Below are 20,328 nucleotides of genomic sequence, written 5' to 3' on the forward strand. Positions count from 1 at the left end.
AAAACACTCAAAATCTGAAGCCTAGCTCCAGGAATCAGCACCAACTCCATCTTGTCTGACTTCAGGTTCAGGTTGTTCTCCATATCCAGTCCCTTACCATATGGGCACATTGAACTCTTGAAACATCCAACCCCAAATTGCAGGGAAGAAGAACAATCAACATACCGATATCAGCTGGCACCAAATCTACATATGAGCCTTTGAAGCAGCTTTATATACTTATTAAATAACATGGAAGACACGATGAAACGTTGAAGGACCTGCCACAGGACAATTTCCAAAAGTATCAAGTATCTCCAATAGCACCTCCTGACAACACCAAGAAGTTAGACAGAAATTACCAAAGAGGAGTGTTTCCTACTTTCAGCTCCTTCAAACATGCTAAAAAAAATATGGTAAAAAACTGGTAAGAGAGCCAGGAGTATCAACAGAATAGTACATTCCTTATCTTTATACTGGTGCAGATTGTCCATTAGGACAACCAAGGCTGCCTCTATGCCAAAATTGATAATCCATTTATTTTAAGAGTTCCTAGAGCTGCACACAGATACTGGTCTATAGGCATCCAGAGACAACTCCTTAAACCTGTGATCTTTCATGTGGGAAGGAATGTACTTGCTGCAAAAAGATGTTAATTATCTCAGTAAATATTGAAAGAAGTGATTGCTTGAAGGCCTTTATAAGCTAAGTCAGGAAGTGATCTAACAGGCTGGTAGTAGCACAAACCAAATCAAGGATCATTCCTATTTCTTCAAGAAATAACAATGAAACTATTCAGGCAGATGTTATCAAATGAAATCTTAAATACCCTAGGTATAATACTGCACAAAGTGGCAGTAAACCTAGCAAAAATCTATGCAGTTTTACCTGCAAAGAACTTTGCAAACTGCTAACAATAGAACTTAGATGGTAGTGGGGCACCATGACCTTTTGGGCCGGATGAAGTTTGAGCCCCTGTTGGATTTTTTTTTTAAATGTATAGTGTACATTTCTCTTCAGACTGTCTACATTTTCTACGCTTATTTTGTTTTTTGCATTTTTCTTATTTTTTCATTTTAAACCACACAGTTTTTGGGAATTAGGTGGCTTAATGACGCTGAAAGTTGCTGGCCAGAAATGGTCAATGCTTCAGCGGTTTGAGTCCAGCCTTCGCGTTAGTAGGGTGAGCTCCTGTTTCCTCCCCAGTTCCTGTCAACCCAACAGGTCGAAAACTCATGTGAGTAGATAAATGGGTACTGTCACTCCAGTGGGAGGAAAAATGCTGGCGGCGCCTTGCAAAAAGGAGTTGGGAGCAGTTGCCGGTAAGCGTGAAAAACCGTGCGCACCCGAAAAGGGCACGAAGCAACAGAAACCCCGCCTCCTGCGCTCGCCAGCTGGGCTCTGCCCTAGGAAGGAGGCTCTGGCAAACCACTTCTGAAACAATTGCCTTGAAAACTGCAAGGACTCGTCCAAGCAGTCACTGCAGAGTCGGTAACGACTGAGCGCAGATTAAAAAAAAAAAAATTGCATAAAGAAATAAAGAAATAAACTGGTATAAATAAATGAACTACAGTACATCATTTACCTGACACTTCCGAAGAGCTCTTATGGCCAGTTACCTGCTGTCACAATTAGGGAGAAACCCCATCACTATTTTTCTTCCTCTCTAATTTCCATGGCATGGTGTTTATAACGACACTTATACTATGTGTTATAATGTAAGATAACTTAGAAGCTATTCCCTACTTACAAGAACCTCTAGTACAAGTAGATGAAGTTAGATCAGTACTCCAGTCTTTACCAATTCAGAAGGCTACAGGAACTGATGGAATACCACCAGAAATATGGCAAGCAACAGGAGAACCAGTCAAGGTTCTAACCAACCTATGCCAGCAAATCTGGAGAACGACAGTGGCCAACAGACTGGAAGAGTCACTCTATGCTCCAATACCAAAAAAAAGAAGACTTAACAGAGTGTGCAAACTATTGTATAATATCCTTAATTTCACATGCTAGCAAAGGAATGCTTAGGGTTAGGGTTAGGGTTAGATTAGAGCCCTACATGGAAAAAGAGATGCAAGATTTAAAACTGGCTTTAGAAAAGGCTGAAAAAACACGAGACATTATTGCTGATGCACACTGGATAATTGAGGAAGTCAAAGAATACCAAAAAGAAGTCACTCTATGCTTCATTGATTATAGAAAAGATTTTGATTGTGACAATCATGTCAAGTTATAGAACGTGCTCAGAAAAAAAATGGGAATTCCAGAACAGCTCATTGTATACGAAGGCAGGAAGCCACAGAATAATGATGAAACAGATTGGCTTCAGGTTGGCAAAGGAGTGAGACAAGGCTGTATACTCTCCCCATTTTCATTCAACCTATTTGCTGAATATATATTAAGGGAAGCTGGATTGGAAGATGATGAGCATAGTTTTAAAATTGGAGGAAGAACATCAATAACCTACACTATGCTGATGACACTACCCTGATAGCCAAATTTGCAAAGGATCTATATGCTCTAGTAATAAAAGTGAGGGAGCAAAGTGAAAAAATGAGACTAAAATTAAATATAAAGAAGACCAAACTAATGACAACAGGTAGAACAACCAGCCTTAGAATTGGCAATGAAGACATCAAAGTCATGGATAGCTTCTCCCTTCTAGGATCAACCATCAACAGTAAAGGAACAAGCAGTGAAGAAATGATGCAGACCAGCACTTGGTATAGCAACCATGAAGGCCATGGAAAATATATTCAATTGAGATGAGATCTCTGTATCTCTGTATCTACAAAGGTCAGAATTGTACAAGCCGTGGCATTCCCTGTGACACTCTGTGCAAGTGAAATTGGACTTTGAAGAAGCAGAATAGGAACAGTATTGATACCTTTCAACTTTGGTGTTGGAGAAGACTCCTGAAAATACCATGGACAGACAAGAAAACAAACCACTGGATCATCAAACAAATAATCACAAAGTTCTCACTCGAACCACAAATGACAAGGCTCAAATTATCCTACTTTGGATACATTATGTGCTGACCTGGCTCTCTGGAAAAGGCTCTAATGCTGGGAAAGGTAGAAGGAAAGAGAAGAAGAGGATGCTGGAATATCTGAAAGAACAGGTTAGGGATAGATCATCATGGAGAAAATCTATCTATGTGGTTGCTAAGAGCTGAACATGACTTGATGGCACGTAATCAATCAACCAGTCAATCAACCAATCAATCAATCAATCAATCAATCAATCAATCTAGCATTAAACAGGAGTATCATCATAGCCTGTGGTTGCTCAAACTGACCTCACAGATTGCCTCAATAGGCACAAGAGGTAGTGTATAAATTGCTGTCAATAAAGCATTGAGACACAACTGGCTACGAGAAAAGTTACTAAGAAGTTGCTATTATGTAACATTGCTGTACTAGAAGGAGATATGCCCTATAATATCCAAGGAGTCATTTTATGTTTATAAAACAGTACCAAAGAAAACAAATCAATTTATATGATGCCTGACCCAAGGACTGCATAATACTGATTACCTTTATTACAAAAGTATTCCACTTCTTCACAGCTCAGATTCCCAGACTCAAATTCTGCAGAAAAGTTGCCCTCCAGGGGAAAGTCTTCTTTGGAGATAATGTCATTTTCCTCAGATAGGCACTCTTCTTCTTCATCCTCAACAGCATCCTCAAGGGGGCCTTTAAAAAAACAAGAACATTGTACCAAAATAATATAGAAGCAAAGCCATACCTAAAGATTTTATTTGTGAGTATGTTTGTGGAAATAGGTGATAAACCAGAAAAGATAGCACAGGTAGTAGCAAAAGATGGCTTCTAAAAAGTTGCTAATGTTTTGCAAACGTAAATATTTTTATTCAAACAAAGGCAGAAAAACAATGCCAGTCTGTAATCAATTATAATGGAGTACAGTATCCCCAATAGCTGACACCAAAAGAGAAGTCTGCTATAATTTATTAGGGAATACTAATGATTGATACTGTTAGAATGAACTGATAAGTACTGTTATATAGTCTATCAGAAGATAAGTTTTCTTAAGTTAGAATTTGACCAAATAAACCTCCTCCCAAATATGTATCAGGAGCTCCTTCTTCTTATGCAGGGCTTTATCATTCCCTGAAGCGTTTGTCCTGTTCTATCCTGTCTTTCTTCTTGTGTGTATAAGCAGGAAAAGATAACAATTAGTCAGTTTGATGAGCTTTGGTAACCTGTAGAGTCCTTGGGATTCTTTGAGCTTGGTTGTTCTCTTGGAGACATTTCATTACCAACTAGGTAACATCTTTAGTGCACTGTAGATGTTACCTAGTTGGGTAATGAAATGTCTGCAAGAAAACAACTAAGCTCAGAGAACCCCAAGGACTCTACAGTTCAACCCTGAACTACATCTATTCTCTTCCTTGGTAACCTTTCCACCATGTTCTAGACAGGTGCACCAGAAAGACAGCATACAACATGCAATAGCTTATCTGATCCAAACACAGTTGTTTCTGTCCCTTACATTGGTGAGCCATCACTACTCTTCTTTCCTCGTCATTTAAGAACTCTGTTCCTTAAGGATTTGAGAGTCCCTTCAATTGTTCTGGAGAGTTTAGAATGCTAGAATTATCTCAGACAATTGCAGGTTGCATTCCATGTCCAGAGTGTCAGCCACCTTGTGATTGTGCACCATCTTGTCACATGCCTCTAAGTATTCACTACAGCAAAACCTCAATTTAACAATCTATTTGGTGAAAGGAGTATCTATTAAATCTGAATGTCCATTAAATTCAAGCTTACATCAATTGCATTGATTTACATTTTTTGTATTTTATGTACATTATATATTTTACAATAAAACTTCAATTTAATGTTCAAATCCTTGATTTAACAGAAAACCCTTGATTTAATAGAGATTCATTCATTAAATGAGGGTGGAGTCTAAATGAAAAATTGTCCATTGTGTCTGTTAAATTGAAGGTTACTGTACTCCCACTGGGAAGATTACTTCCTTCTTGGGGACCACTTCCCATCATCTCTGCTCCTGGATAACTATTTGTGTCCTGTTCTACTTGAACATTTAATTCCACTGCCGTTTATGAAGAGCTCTCCATGCCTGTGTGTTCTTCGTTTTCTATGGTAAGTCCAAGGAAGAAAGGATGCCCTCCATTTTTCTCACTTTTTCCTCAAGCAAGGACAAAGCCTGCATTTTCAACTGTTATTAGCATAATCTGTCTTTATACCAAATATTACACATACCTGGCAGGTCACCATGGCTCTCCCTTGGTCTTTAATGTTTCAGCAAGATTTGAGGTTAGCTTGTTTCTCCCCCTGCTAAGTTCCTTCTTGTACCTGGATAGTCTCTTGTTCACTCACCCTAGTCATTAACACCCAGCTGCCTGTCCTCCTTCTAATATGTACTGCTGAGGCTAAAAACTGCTGGCTTAGATTAATAGAAAAGCAGGACTTGCCACAGACAACCTAAAAATTAGTTCATCCACTCTAGATTTTGTTTTATTAATCTTTCTATTCTTTTATTTTGTTCTATTATGGAATTTCTATTTTTACTATAAAGCCACCTTGGGGAAGTTTCCTTGAAGTAAAAATTAAACATGTCCTTGAGTCAAATGGAACTCCTGGTGCTGATTCATGCAAGTTTCTTGCCAGTATTACCTTGCCATTGCCTTCTTCAGAGATTTATTTTTTATTTCCCAATATGGTTTTCATCCGTGCAGTTCCATGTGGTTCCCATCCAAGTACTAACAAAGACTGACTCTACTTAGCTTCCAAGATCAACCAAGACTAGCAAAATCCTATACCTGCTGAACCTTTTTTAAAAGGAAGATACAAGCACTGAAGCTTAAGTGTATAAAAACAAATTTTGAATTCATATTGAACAAATTTGACTGAAATTATTTAAAACTTCATAATGTAAGATTTGAATAGTAAAAGAACAGGTAAACATAATCCATATAAAATGATGATTAAATTTCATGTAATCTACTCCCATAGGCAAAATTATTCCCTATAAGGAATTCAAAGAAATTAAATAAGTGAACTGCTAGAAAATGTATGAATGTGTGACGAATAGCATAAAAGTCACTGGGGACAGAGAAAGAATTCTCATACGATTAGAAATTTCATGGCACTTCTAAGTATTTTGTGGCACCAAAGCAGAAAAATCAGAAATTTTTAAAATACATAATTTGTAATTGTAATATACAGCCATACAAATATATGGCTATATGCATATATGGCTATATGTACTTATATCTATACAGTAATACCTCGGTTCACGAATGCTTCTGTTCATGAGCAATTCAGTTCGCGGACAGCAGCGTTCACAAAATGTTGCTTCCGTTCGCAAACTCCGCATCGGGTGACAAACATGACCCGTGGCCATCTTCCCTGCTCTGACATGTGGTCGTGGCTTCCGCAGTCACAGACAGACACTTGCTGTGAAGCTTTTTGGTGTCGCCTCAAGCAAGGTTAGTGTTCTCTCTCTTCATACTGTACTGTACTGTACTTCGTTTCATACTTTTGTATTTAAAAAAAAAATACAAATGATTCAGAACGGATTAACCTTATTTACATTGAACTTTATGGGAAAATTTGATTCGGTTAGCGACCAATTCGGTTGGCGACCACGTTCGTAGGGGTCAGAACGGATTAACCTTATTTACATTGAATCTTATCGGGAAATTTGATTCGGTTCGTGACCAATTCAGTTCGTGACCAGAATCGTGGAACGGATTAAGTTTGTGAACCGAGGTACCACTGTATATGCATATTCTAGCTAGCTAGCTATCATGTAATATTATAGCATTCCTTAAAATATTTAATAATTAAAAATAATAAAGTAGAACACAGAGAATGTCATCTTTACCTATAACCCAAAAGGTATCATCAGTATTATTATTATTAGACTTTTATCCCAATGTAGATAGATACAGTCAAATCACCTAATGATATATCTTCATTCACAAAGGAATCTTTAATTTAGCTAAGGCTTCTGCAAATACAAAATCAGTGGATTTTCATTTTATTGCATATTCATTTTTGCTCACTTATAGGCTCCATGTTGTTCAGTGGGACCCTAGCCTCCTGAATGGATTTGGGAATCATGGGGGGGAAGAAGTCCAAGAGAAAGGACAAATTAGTAAAATTCATGCCACATCTTCTATCTGTGCTAACCTTGAACTGATCAAAGATCCTCCCATGAATAGCACACACTAAATACAGCTTTGATTTATATATGTACATATCAATTTACAGAAGAACAAGTGAAAAAGATCAATGCCCTAAGTAACTTGCCATACAAGGTGGGCCTCAATTAACAACCACGTGTTCAGTGACTGAACTTACGAGAGTGCTGAATGAGTGGTACTTACGATCAGTCCTCAAAGTTCCAGCCATTGCAGCATCCCCACAGACATGTGATTGCCATTCTCAACCTTCACTGCTGGCTTCTGACAAGCAAAGTCAGTGGGGAAGCCAGCAGGAGGTTGGAAATGGAGACCATGTGACGTCGCAATGACGGCAACCAGAAGTGCTAAAACTGCTGTTGCTAAGCAGCATGGTCATATGACATCAGGCTTTACAACCATGTTGTTTAGTGACAGAAATTTCTGTCATTAACTGAGAACTATCTGCATGTTTTACTCTTCTGAATGCAATTACTGTGCTTAACCTCAAGGAACAATTCTATGGTCCTGAGGCCTTATACAATATATCTGTCCCCAAAAAGGCATTTTCCCCCTTCCTAGTTATTCTGAATTTAAGCAATATAATGAAGTTAGAAGTTCAAAAAGTTGTCTACCTGCAAAACTCTAGGGTCTAGTCATTATTAGAACTTGGGGTGGGGAGACTATAGTCTAGATATTTTTCGTAGTTTCATCCTGTTTGTCCTCTTCCTGATTAAAAGAAACTCCAATATTTGAAAGTTAAACAATGCAGAAGAACATGTTTAAAAAAGGTAGTCTTGTTTAAATCAGCTCACCTCCCACATGTCCATATAATTTCCTTGGCAACAATATGAAAGTAGTTTGCCATAGCTGCCTTCTGAGATGCTTTTTCAATTTCAAAGCCTAACTTAACCTACAACCTACAGCTCTGGAATTCCCTGGACATCTTCCATCCAAATACCAGCCACACCTAATTGTGCAGAGGCAAAAACATATAATATTTTATAAAAATTATGTTAAACTATATTCTTAAATTAGTATGTTAATTTCATTAAAAATGTAACTTAAGATTTGTGTTATCTAACTTCATGCAGCAAAACTATTACTCATATTACATCCCAAATAACTGTTCACTTAGTAAATACATTAAGGACATATGAACTAGCACAAGTGATTGATTATTATATTTGATGTATACTGAACTAGTGTCTTGTAAGAGACATTAGTTTTTAATCATGCTCCCTATAATTAAAATATACAAATTAAAAATAAGTATAGACAGATTGTCAATTTTAAAAAATACTGAATCACAGCTGCAAAGCTTTGTTGAATGTACTTATTCTTCACATCAGCTAGTAGATTTATTTTAATTATTAATAAAAATTATTTCTTTTTAATCTCTACAGCAATATCAAGGAAGTGTACAACAGATCAAAATAAGAAAACAATAAAATGTAAAACCATAAATACATAAGAGCCAACAATAACACTATTTTAAAGTCCAAGTTAAAAATGGATGGCTGGTGTGGGTCTTCCAGGCTGGATCCTAACCTTTTTTCTAAAAACTAAGAGATGGATCTTAACCTTTTTTCTAAAAACTGAGAGATGGGACAGGGAGACAATCAGAACTTTAGAGGTATTACATTCCATGATTTCAAAGTGACATAGAATGACCAACAAGTAAGACTATCATGAGCAGTGATGTCCTTGAAAACGCAGTGGACTGGACTGGTTTATAATGAAACAGAAGATTCCCTACATATCCAGATCCTAAGCAATTTATGTCAAGGATTTGTACCAGGCCAGTAATTAAATTTCCTTTTCATTCCACTTTCTAACTTAGACACAAGAATGTTAGCAAGATTTATTTTAGACAATTACAAAGTCCTACATAAAATAAGTACTCTATCAAACTGCATCCAAGAGGTCTGTCCTATAAATATGTTAGTCCCATGGTTTAAATCCTGGGCTTCTAACTACTACCTTTTTAAGTCAACAGCCATGTCAAGCTCTTTTCCTAGCCCTGGCAGTTTCTGATATCTGTCCCTGGCTTACAAAATGGTTTTCTCTGGCATGAGAATCAGAGATTCCTACCTCACCAAGTTCAATTACAAGTTACATTAAATCCAATTAAAAAGCTCAGAGAGTGTGTGTAGTTGTGGGACTTCATGTTGTCTATCCTAAAGGTTAAGACCACTCTGGTGAGCAGACTAATTGTACTTTGCACTAACTCAAGTTTCTGAACTCTTTTCAAGGGGAGCACTAGAAGAGCAAATGGAAATTGCCCAAAATAATATAAAGGATGCATCAATAACTGATGCCAAATCAGTCCAACTCATGAAACACTTTCCTGTAATAGTGCTGAAGGCAAAATATTATGACTAGCTGAGGAAAAAGCTACTTGGGAAATTCAAATGAAGAGAAATAAATGGCTACCTTCCATGAAACCTTTTGCCATGCAGGCCCTGCTTCCCTGTGCCAAGCTGTTTTCTTACATTTGAAACTCAATATCGTTCAATATTTGCAGAAGTGTACGTTTGGCCTGTCATACCCAGGGATCATATAATCCCTACTGATAAACTACATGTTCATGCAGTAAACATAGCTGTATTCCTTGCCAAAAACCCATTCAGTGACCGTATAGAATCAAGTAAGAGTCCAACCCTACGAACCTGATCTTTCAGGACACTGCAACCATTTCAGAGAAGATAGAATCCAATCCAGATGGAGGCAATTGTCCTACAGACCAAAACCAAATCTGATTTCACTGTATTGGATTTCAGTTATTACACACAGGTAACACAGATGGCTATTGACTGTTTCTTTAGTATTAAATGACAAAGAACAACCAGTGTGTATATTGCAGGATTTTCATTTAAAAGCTTTGCATAACCTACCCAAATATCTCCATGTAGATAGAAAACAGTAGGGCTATACATGCTTAGATAATGATTTAGAAGAGGCATTTTAGAATGCATGGTTGTGTGAGCACTGTGTCTTTTCTCAGACTTCCAAAAAGCCCAGTAAAACAGATAAAACTGATTTAAGGAACTGAATAAAAAACTAGGTATTTTAAAAGCTCACAGAGAAGCCTGAGAAAAAATGTGGCTGCTTTAAAGAGAGGCTGAATTAACATTCCTATGGATTCTAAAGCACCTTTTCTAAATCATTTTAATGCAGCTCCAATATATCCTTCAACTGAAGAATCTGAATTCAAAACAACTCACACATCAACAGGCCATTTGGGCTCCACTAACGGCCTAATCCTAATGAGGAAAGAGCCAGGTCTTCATGGCCTTCAAGAAGGCCAATAAAGCCTTTTCCCACCAAACCTCTTTAGTGCATTAAAAATCCAGCTGGAGAAAATGGAGAAAAAGCTTTTACTATACACAGAACATGAGACAAGAAATAAAACAATTATGTGCAAAATAATGCTTATGAATAAAACTCTAAAAATTTATGAGCACATTTGTATATTGATTTGGGTTACGAAATTTGGCACCATACCCCACAATCCCATTTTTTCCACTGATTCGGTGTCTCACTTTATGTGAATTTATGTTATGTGAGATTTTTGCAGAACATAACCCGAGCATAAAGTAAGGGAAATCTGTATGCAGTTTTGATCCAAGAGAACTAAATCCACTCTTTTTAACATTGACCAACATTAACTGTGTGTGCTACTATTGTCTAACTTTTACATCACATAACAGAATTTGGTAACTAGCTTACCAAAGGTTAAACCAATATCAGCTACAGGAGCTATTATACAGTATATATAAAAATGAATCTGCACCAAAATTATAATGCTATATTTAAAAAATAAATTATTAAATTATGAAGTGAGAGAAAAATAGATTTACAATATGGCAAGTGGCATAATCTTGATAATTTCAGTTGTCCCATCCCTCTCTTTGGGAAATTCTTGACAGTTATTTTGAGATTAATTACCAGCATTCCTAAAATATATATATATCACCAGAAGCATATCTGAAATTTCAACTGAGACAGGAAGAGTTAAACATTTTAATTCATCTCAGTCTATAAAAGAAAACTAATAAATTGAAATCCTATTTTCAGATCTACCCATATACTATCTTCTGTATTACCTAAACTCTCCAAATATACAAAAATGAAAACCTGATCTATTCTGAAATATTGTACAATAAAAGTTGGAAGCTATCTGAGGCTCTAAGACTGAAATACTAAGACTCAAAGTGTGAATATAGCTCAAACACTCTAAGTCTATGTTATTGGATCTAGACATTTTATAGTATAGACTTATATAGACATTTGTAATATAGCCCTATTTTAGTATTCAACTATGATTATCCTCAGATTTAACCTCCTTCTATTTTTAACCAATAAGATAGCATAACAAATTCTATATGGTTGCACCTCCCCTACAAACCAACATTACCCTAGAAGTCATGCAGACCTTACCCTGTTGTGCTTTTCCCAAAACTTGGCTTTTCCAACAGGACCTGGAACATAGTGGATTATGATCGGCTTCCTGATATCAGACTTGTTTTACCTATAACTGGGGTCTTCATTGTATTCCCCTCTGACCTCCTCCTCCTCCTCCTCCTCCCCATCACCATCACCATCACCACCATCACCATCACCATCTTGTGAATTTTGTGTTTTGCTTAATCCTTATTGGTAGGCCACCTACAAGGTGCCTTTGTGGTTGAGGCAACATACAAGTTTATTAAATAAATACATAAATAGCTACGGTAAGGGCTCATTTCTACTAATGCTTAAGTGTAATCCACAGCTTTCAATGAAGAGCTGACCAGAAGTCAAGTTTTAGAATGGTTTCATGTTAAAAGCAAGTGAAATCTGTCTGTCTGTCTGTCTGTCTGTCTATCTTCCCCCTCTTCTCAAGCTCTGTTTTGTATAAAAGTAAGTCACTTTACAGCAGTTTGGCAAAGACAGAAAGGATATGGAGCTGCTTTTGCACACCACAGATTCAAACACACCTGATGTAATTGAGCTTATCCAGAAGACAAAAGCTATTTTTCTTTGGAGTCCTTGGGGTTCTCTAAGCTTGGTTGTTTTCTTGCAAACATTTTGTTACCTGGCTAGGTAACATCTTCAGTGCTAGAATGGAGTGGGGTTTGCTTTCTGTTTATATACGGTGGCTTGCCCTGCCAGTGTTTGGGGGGGGGGGTATTTTTATTTATTTATTTTTTTCATCTCCTGGTAGTTCCTTGGTTAGGGTATTGTTTACTCTTGATTGTCTGGTGATAATCTTGGTGTTAATCTCTGCTTATCTGGGTGATGATTGCTGGTGAGGAGATGTTCTGGTCTTTTGTTTCCTTTTTATTGCCTCTTTTGAATAGTATGTAGATGGCGTTTATCTCTATATGCCTGTTGACGGCTGCCTTGTCTGAATACCAAGCTTCCAGGAATTCCTATTCAAAAGAGGCAATAAAAAGGAAACAAAAGACCAGAATACCTCCTCACCAGCAATCATCACCCAGACAAGCAGAGATTAACACCAAGATTATCACCAGACAATCAAGCAGTAACCAATACCCTAACCAAGGAACTACCAGGAGAAGAAATAAAAAATGAAAAAATAAAAATAAACCACCACCACCACCCCACAACACTGGCAGGGCAAGCCACTGTATGTAAACAGAAAGCAAACCCCTCTCACTTCTAGCACTGAAGATGTTACCTAGTCGGGTAACAAAACGTCTGCAAGAAAACATCCAACCTCAGAGAACGCCAAGGACTCCACAATTCAACCCTGAGCTACATGTATTCTCTTCTATTTTTCTTTGGTCAAGGAAAATGGGAAGTATTTTAAATGAACAAGTTTTTTTTCCTGCAGCTGCTCACTTTTAACATTAGTTGGATCAGGGGATCTGTAGGAAGGAAACATTTTTATTAATTTTTTCCTTATCTGAGAGAAGAATGTTGTGCTTTTTTTTTTTTTCATTTATGTTCCTTGCCTGCAGGTAGAAAACTAGAGAATCATATAGTAGAATTTTTTTTCTTTTGATTAATTTCGTTCCATGTGTTATGTTATTTTTATATATAATTGATTTCAGGTTTTGCTCATAGCTGTGCATCTTTTTATATATCTTTGCCTACTGCCTTTCTTCAATCAAGAAAGTTGAAGGAAATTACCTGAATTTTGTAAAGTTTATTAAAAAGAGCTCTATGGGTATTTAAATTGAGTTTTGAAATGCTAATACAAGAAAGACATTAGAGAATTTTAACGCAAGGTTCAATTTGACCCAAAAACTATTGAAGAAGGGTCAACTTTTATTCAAATTATTTCTTTACAGTAAAAAAAAATGAACCCTTTGATTTTATAGAAGTGGATTAACATTCATCATTGCTGAATCTTTTGCCACCTTGGTGCATGACAGAATTAACTAAGCTTGAATATACGGTTTTCAAAAGCCTTTAAATGTTTAAATAGTTTAGAACTTTATGGTATTTTTAATAATGCTCTTCTACTTGTCTTACTGAAGAAGTCTCAATGAAATTTCCATTGAGGGGAGGTATCTAATCCAACCCATTTTCTCTTCCAGCAGATTATTATTTTTTATTATTTTAAACTATGGATATCAGATCACGTTATCTATTAGATCATTTAGAAAAATCAGATATTATTGAATAATTGTAACGGTGAATGGTAGTTTTTGCAGGAAATGGTTATTCACTTCAATATGAACATAAAAAATGCAAAATATTGCAGTAATAAATAAGATTCCTGATCTCTGATTATCAATATGTATACTATTTGAAACTATCAGATTCTGCATTCTAAGCACAACTAGCATATTCAGAATTTGCCTTGATCCAAAATATTTATCTGGAAAAGATGGGAAATATTCACATTCTATCACTTTAACTACCTCTGGTTATTACTAGTAGCACTACAAGCTCAGAATGAAGCTTATCCATGTTAAGGAATCTTGACTGTGTCTTAATGAAGATATTCCTTTTAACTGTTTTGCATATGCGGTAATAAATTCTAGAGGCTGATGATGTTTCTATTGTAAAGTAATATTGGATAAGGGGAAAATAAAGAATGGCCCATATATCAACTCAATATCTTTGGAACACTGTACAAGTTATATATACTGAGCACTGCTATTACCAAGTTTTTGCCTATTCACATCTGTTATAAGAAATAAAAATAGGATGTAAGTAAAGCTTTGAAGCGTATAATAATACTCCAGTGTGTTTAGTGATTAACATACTTCTTATGATTAAGTGAACCTTGCATTAAGATCATTGCAAGATCAAAGAAAACGAACACTAATTTCTTCCGGAAATTTTGCATCTCCTGTTTAAATATTCACTACTTTCTTTTCTTTCTTCAAAGGCCAGATTAATTTAGAATATTCATTCTACACACACATACATACACAGAATTTACATGCTGCATCTCTGTATTACACAACCAATGCTTCTTACTGACACAGTAACAATACACTTAATTTATACATGTATATAATTCATATATACAAATGGAAATATATTTAAAAATAACATCAGTGACTTACATCACCATTAATACTGTTATCTAATTGTTTTAGTCAAGCTTAACAATTTACCGTATTTAAGATAAAACCAATGTAAGCGTTTAAAGAATTCCACTACAATTTATTGAAGCAAAACCAAATATGGCTACTCTTTTGGAATATGAATATTTAATCTGTCTAAAGGCAAAGAAAGAAAATATGCAAAACATCACCTTGGGATGTCTTTTAGGTCACAGCAAGTGGCAGAACCTGTTTAACTTTCTGTGGGCTAAAAGGCTATGCTAAGACAGTCCTGGCTTGTACAGTATTTGGATGGGAGGCCACCAGATTACTAGGGCTGCAAGCTAGAGTGGAAAATCAGAAAACCATCCCAGAGAAGACAATCCCAAACCACTTTTTCTACATCATTGCCAAGAAAACTACACTAAAAGAATCTGACATCTCCAAGAATAAGCTTGACTTCAAGCCTATTTTACAATCTTTCTCAGTCGTTTTTAAAGGTTCACAGTAAGTTGCTGTAAACTCAAACATCAAAATCAAATATTATATATATATATATATATATATATATATATATATATATATATTACAATGAGCAAATCTGGGAAGCTCAGTGTGACTTCATGCTGGACAGGAATTGTACAGACCAGATTTTGCTCTTCAGAAAAACACATGGGGGCGAGGGGGAGCTTGCAATTGTTGATTTAGAGAAAGTGTATGATAAAGTGAATAGAGGTGAATCGCAGACAGCTTTGCACTAGTATGGGGTTCGAAGTTGATTCCTGAACGCCGTCAGAGTGGTTTATGATAGAAGATATGCATGAGAATAAACTGAATGTTTAGTGAATGGTTCAACACTGAGCAGGAAGTAAAATAAAACAATGTAATGTCCTCCTGGCTGTTTAATGTATTTATGGATAAATGTATAAAGAAAGATGTTAGATAAGTGTTGGTTGGTGATGTGAGTGTATGTACATTTGTATGCCATGTTGACTGAGAATTTGAATGATTTGAAGTGGATGTTAGATTGTATGGTGCATAAAGGAACACCAACCTGAAAATTAATACACTAACTAGTAAAATAGTTCTGTCTGACAGAGAAAATTTTGCAAGGAACTGAAGGAAACATAAAAGTAAGTTGAGTGCTGTGGGAATAGAATATTTAAGAAGTGTTGTAGTAAAATAAAAAGAATGGATGATGACTGAATGGGGATTGAACACAACAGTAAGTGACCAGTACAAAAGAAGGACAATGAGGTAATTTGGCTGTACAGAATGAATGAGGATCAAATCACAAAACAAATATATGAAGAAAGGTGAAGGTTCAGAGGAAACCGAAGACCAATAATGAGACTGATATCAGAAGTTTAAAGAACAAAAGGCAAAGTATGAAATGGTATATGGACATGGTGGATGCAAGGATTGTTTGCAAGGACTGAAAAATATGGAGAGATTCAGTGAATCATATTGGTGAAAAATAGAATTAGTAAGACTTCATTTTGTTTTAATCCTCTCCTGCCTGTAATTTCTTTTGCTCATTTCTTGCTTCTTTCACTACTTGAAAGGAATAGTATGACCGTAACAAAATTAATTCAAAGGCTCCACTACAGCATAATATATGTTACATTATATATTATTGATGTATTTAAAAGTCTGAAACATAGACACATTTACTGCCTTCCGCTAAAAGGGCATTCCCGATTTTGGGAGGTAAGGGACACTGAGAAAACCTACTCCCAGGCATCTGATCACAATAGCTGAGCACAGAAGATACACAAAACAGATCTTCTGACAAATGATTTTAGAGATTGGGTAGAAACATACAGAAAGAGGTGTACCTTCAGATATTATGATCCCAATCTGTAAATGCTTTTCTGATTTAATATCAGTGATCTTAAATGGGTACTGAGAACAAACTGGGAGCAGTGAAATGATATACTACTGGGAAAATACAAGCATAAATCCAGTTGCAGTTAAAATGTTTGTTGCCATATTTTTCTCTTCCTGAAATATCTTCAAGAGTAACCCCATGGATAATGTGTTACTGTAAGATGTTCTTCACGTGTCCCACAGAATGAGAATAAATCAAAATGTGAACATAAATATATATGGATTTTCTTTAAACAGGCTAATACAAGGCTTAGCTTAAAGGCCTCACAGCAATCTGCAGCCAGCTATACTTAGACTATAACAGCTGCATATATTTCCAGTGAAATCTGTACTCCATATACACAACTACAAGAATTAACCTAAAGTTAATGATCATGTTATTGTTTACATGGCTATTTAACCTGAAATGAAAGATTCACATCATAAAAAAACTCCAATTAACCAAGAACCATTTATTTTGCTCTCAATTTGCATCAGTCATTGTAATTAACTCCTTGAAGGTACACTTACACACAAAATAGAAACCAAATCAGGATTATTTTCCTTTTTTGTTTAAAAAAATATAGTTGATTGCATAGGATCTGTAAATGAACACTGAATATTGTTTACAAACAAAGAGCACTTCAGGTTCTCTGATACATTGCAAGACTATGTAAGCAGATTTAACTAAACATTTGGTGGACTGCATTTCTCATTCATCCCCAAATATAGCCTTTCACAGTGTCAAAGGGGGATAAGCTGAAAAATCATAATAGTAATAACAACAAAAATAGATAAGACAATGTAAACAATGAGGATATCTTCCTCTCCTTTAAAAAGTGTTAAACTCAAAAAAGAAATTGGGGACGGAAGACACATGCAACCTTTTCTCGTAATCTGGGGGATGTTTATGAAGAAAGAAGAATCAGCACAATCCTCTTTCCAATTAAAAAATATATTTCTTGAACTGCCAAAAGCAGCAATGGTGTTATAACTCTCATAGACGATAGAAAACACTATTTTCTCCCACTATATTTTTTATGCAAAAGGGCCTATTTCATGATTTTGTGTCATTGCAGATTCTCTTCTATGACAAGGAATGGGAAGAAATTTACCCATAGTACAATGCCAGGTATGTGTGTCAGGACCCTAAGGGGGCCACTGGACCCAACAGAACTACTGACTCTTTTCTGAGATACCCCCTCTTTATTCGTAAGTGTTAGGAGCACTTATATTATGTCAAATTTCCCCTTCTGAGGTCATGGGGGAAATCGCATTGAATACCATAATTTCAGGGACAAATTTTTTTAAAGAAGAAGATCAGATGCTGTTTTTTGGTAGGCTACCCTTATCCTGAAACATTTGAGAATTTATCCTAATTCCAAGAACATTCTCAAAATGTTCTCCTTCACATTCTCAGAACGGGCCCAAGAAAATGGGAAGATATTTTCAGTTGAACCTTTATCCTTCCTTCTCAAACACTTCATTTTCTAATTCTATGAACCCAACATTCCCAGCACAATACAACTTCCAACCACGAATAACAGAAAGCAAGGAATAACTTACCCAACAATCACATTATTACAGCTGTTTTGTTTATTGATTGTATGGATTATTTAAACTTTAACCTGTGGCCATCACAATCTTTTTTAAAAAATCACTACATTTTTTCTACTTTTGCTTGGTGTCACATAAAGTAACTTACTTATGCTGCTTACTGTATTACTGTCGTTCCATGAAGTCATGTTTTTCATGATGGTTAATAGTTATTTGGATAATATCATTTGACACCAAATTATTTGAGGTGTTTAAAACAGAGATTGCAAAAAGGTTTTATTTGTTCTGGAGTTAGAAGTAAAGAATGAGGTATTGCTGATGACATCAATTATTCACAACCATTTATCCAAAGTATGGAATGGACTTTGAAGTGGGAAATGTGATTCAGTATGAGCAAATGATATACACTGAGGCAAAAACAAAATCCCAACTTTACATATACATCAATTGAATCTGAGCCAATAGTTACTGACCAGGGAATTACCTAGGGATTATAGCAAACAGCAAAATGATCATGTTAACTCAGGATGCAGCTGCAGTAAAAAAAGGCAAATTATACATTAGGGATTATTGGGAAAGGGGTTGAAAATAAAATTGCACTATCAAAATATTTTAATATAAATCAATGGTGCAACAATTATTGATGTGCTATACAAAATGACAGAATGATAGAAAATTAACCCTAAGTTAAATATTATAAGAAGGATGTGGACAGAGATTTTTGCCTCCTAACATTAGGACTAGGAATCATCTAATAAAATTAATACTATGGAATTCAGCACAGAAGCATCCAGGAAAGAGATGAAACAAATTTAAACGATTTGTACATGTATTATACCCAGGATGAGTATGTTCCTGAATACCAGATGCTGTGAAACATAATTGGAGGATTTTTCAAAGAGCTTCTCCACACAAAATCACTTTAAACACTATTTAGTATATATACATTTACTTCTAAATGGAGATTATAATACAAGTTTATATGCATAAGGTCCCATACTGAATTCCTATAATCTTTTCTTCTCCATACTAGCCAGGAGTCAGGCAGCATATAAATTTAATATGTTGTTGTTGTTATCTCAACCAAGGATGGAAATAATCAAAGCTTTAACACACTGGGGAAAGCATCTAGTTATAGTGATATGTAGGGCTCTTTCTTGAGTCTCAAGAGCTACTAACAGACAGGTTACAACAAAGCCAGATAGACCTGGTTTCCAGGTTGTCCTTACATGTTTTCTTCAGTAAATTTAGTGGGTAGCTTGGGTAAATAAAGGTACAATACGTACAGAAGGGTCGGGATTGGGCATAGCATCTTAATATGCTGCATATTGTACAATATAGGATTACAAAATTTTGCAACTGAAGTAAAAATGCTACAAAATGCCATCTACGAATATTAGCAAATGATACAGACTACATCTATTATAACTTTGTGTTATTCATTATATATCCCAATATCAGTCTAAAGAACCATTAAAAGACTAACATTTTTTAAGACTGGTTCTTAATAGGACAGAAGAAAATTCAAATTAAAGTGTAAATTATTATAATAATAGATTGTGGTAGTAAATATGATGGTCAGCAATTGTTAGTAATACAGAAGAAACATAAAAATTGGTTTGCAGACTTGCTTGTCACAGGCAATATAACATGATTAGGCCATTCAGTAATAAAAATTATTTTGAATATAATTAGTTTTCTAAGATAGACATAGTTATAGAAATGATACTGCTGTTTAAAAAGTGAGTGCAAAAGTCCATAGATTGCCATATTATAAAGTGCAACCGGGCATTATAGTAACGCTTTGATACCACTGAAAGATTCACACTTGAAAATGAGATGAAGACCAATGGAAACCATAAAAGATTCAAGGGACATAATGGTTGTATAGATTTTTGGATAGTTGCTCCTTGGCATGGTATGTTGTAACAGAATTGTTATGTTTCATTGTTTTATTGCTTTAATCTTTTTACCATATATCAAAAATGTAAGCTTCTTAGAATTGGCTGAGACTGAAATGGCCTGGAAGCCTAAGTTAAGCAAACAAACAAACTAATTTGCTTTCATCATCAGCCTCCAAACCTTTGTAGAAAAAAAATTATAAGGCCCATTCTCTTTTGCCAGAGTATAGCCTCTATTGGCAAACATTATATAGGATTTTAGGGTGCAAACCACGAGAGCTCAGATTGCATTCAACTCCCCTCAGCCGCCCTCCTCTGAAGCCAGCAACAG

General features: G+C 35.7%; 1 protein-coding gene across 3 annotated transcripts in view; it reads right to left on the reverse strand.

Moving 5' to 3' along the window:
• Positions 1-20,328, reverse strand: part of ZFPM2 (zinc finger protein, FOG family member 2) — a 334,837-nt gene that overhangs the window by 254,115 nt on the left and 60,394 nt on the right. For 2 of the 3 annotated variants that reach the window (XM_088149049.1, XM_088149048.1), the window contains one exon: positions 3,522-3,680. The exons of the other annotated variant lie outside the window; for it this stretch is intronic. In XM_088149049.1, coding sequence (XP_088005175.1) covers positions 3,522-3,680 — 159 coding nt within the window. The remainder of the gene's footprint in view (positions 1-3,521; positions 3,681-20,328) is intronic. 3 annotated transcript variants of the gene reach the window in all.

The sequence above is a fragment of the Python bivittatus genome, unplaced genomic scaffold (genome assembly GCF_059951505.1).
Source record: "Python bivittatus isolate LINGU-HERP-01145 unplaced genomic scaffold, Pbiv_v1 ctg000590_np1212, whole genome shotgun sequence".
NCBI classification, from domain to species: Eukaryota; Metazoa; Chordata; class Lepidosauria; order Squamata; family Pythonidae; genus Python; species Python bivittatus.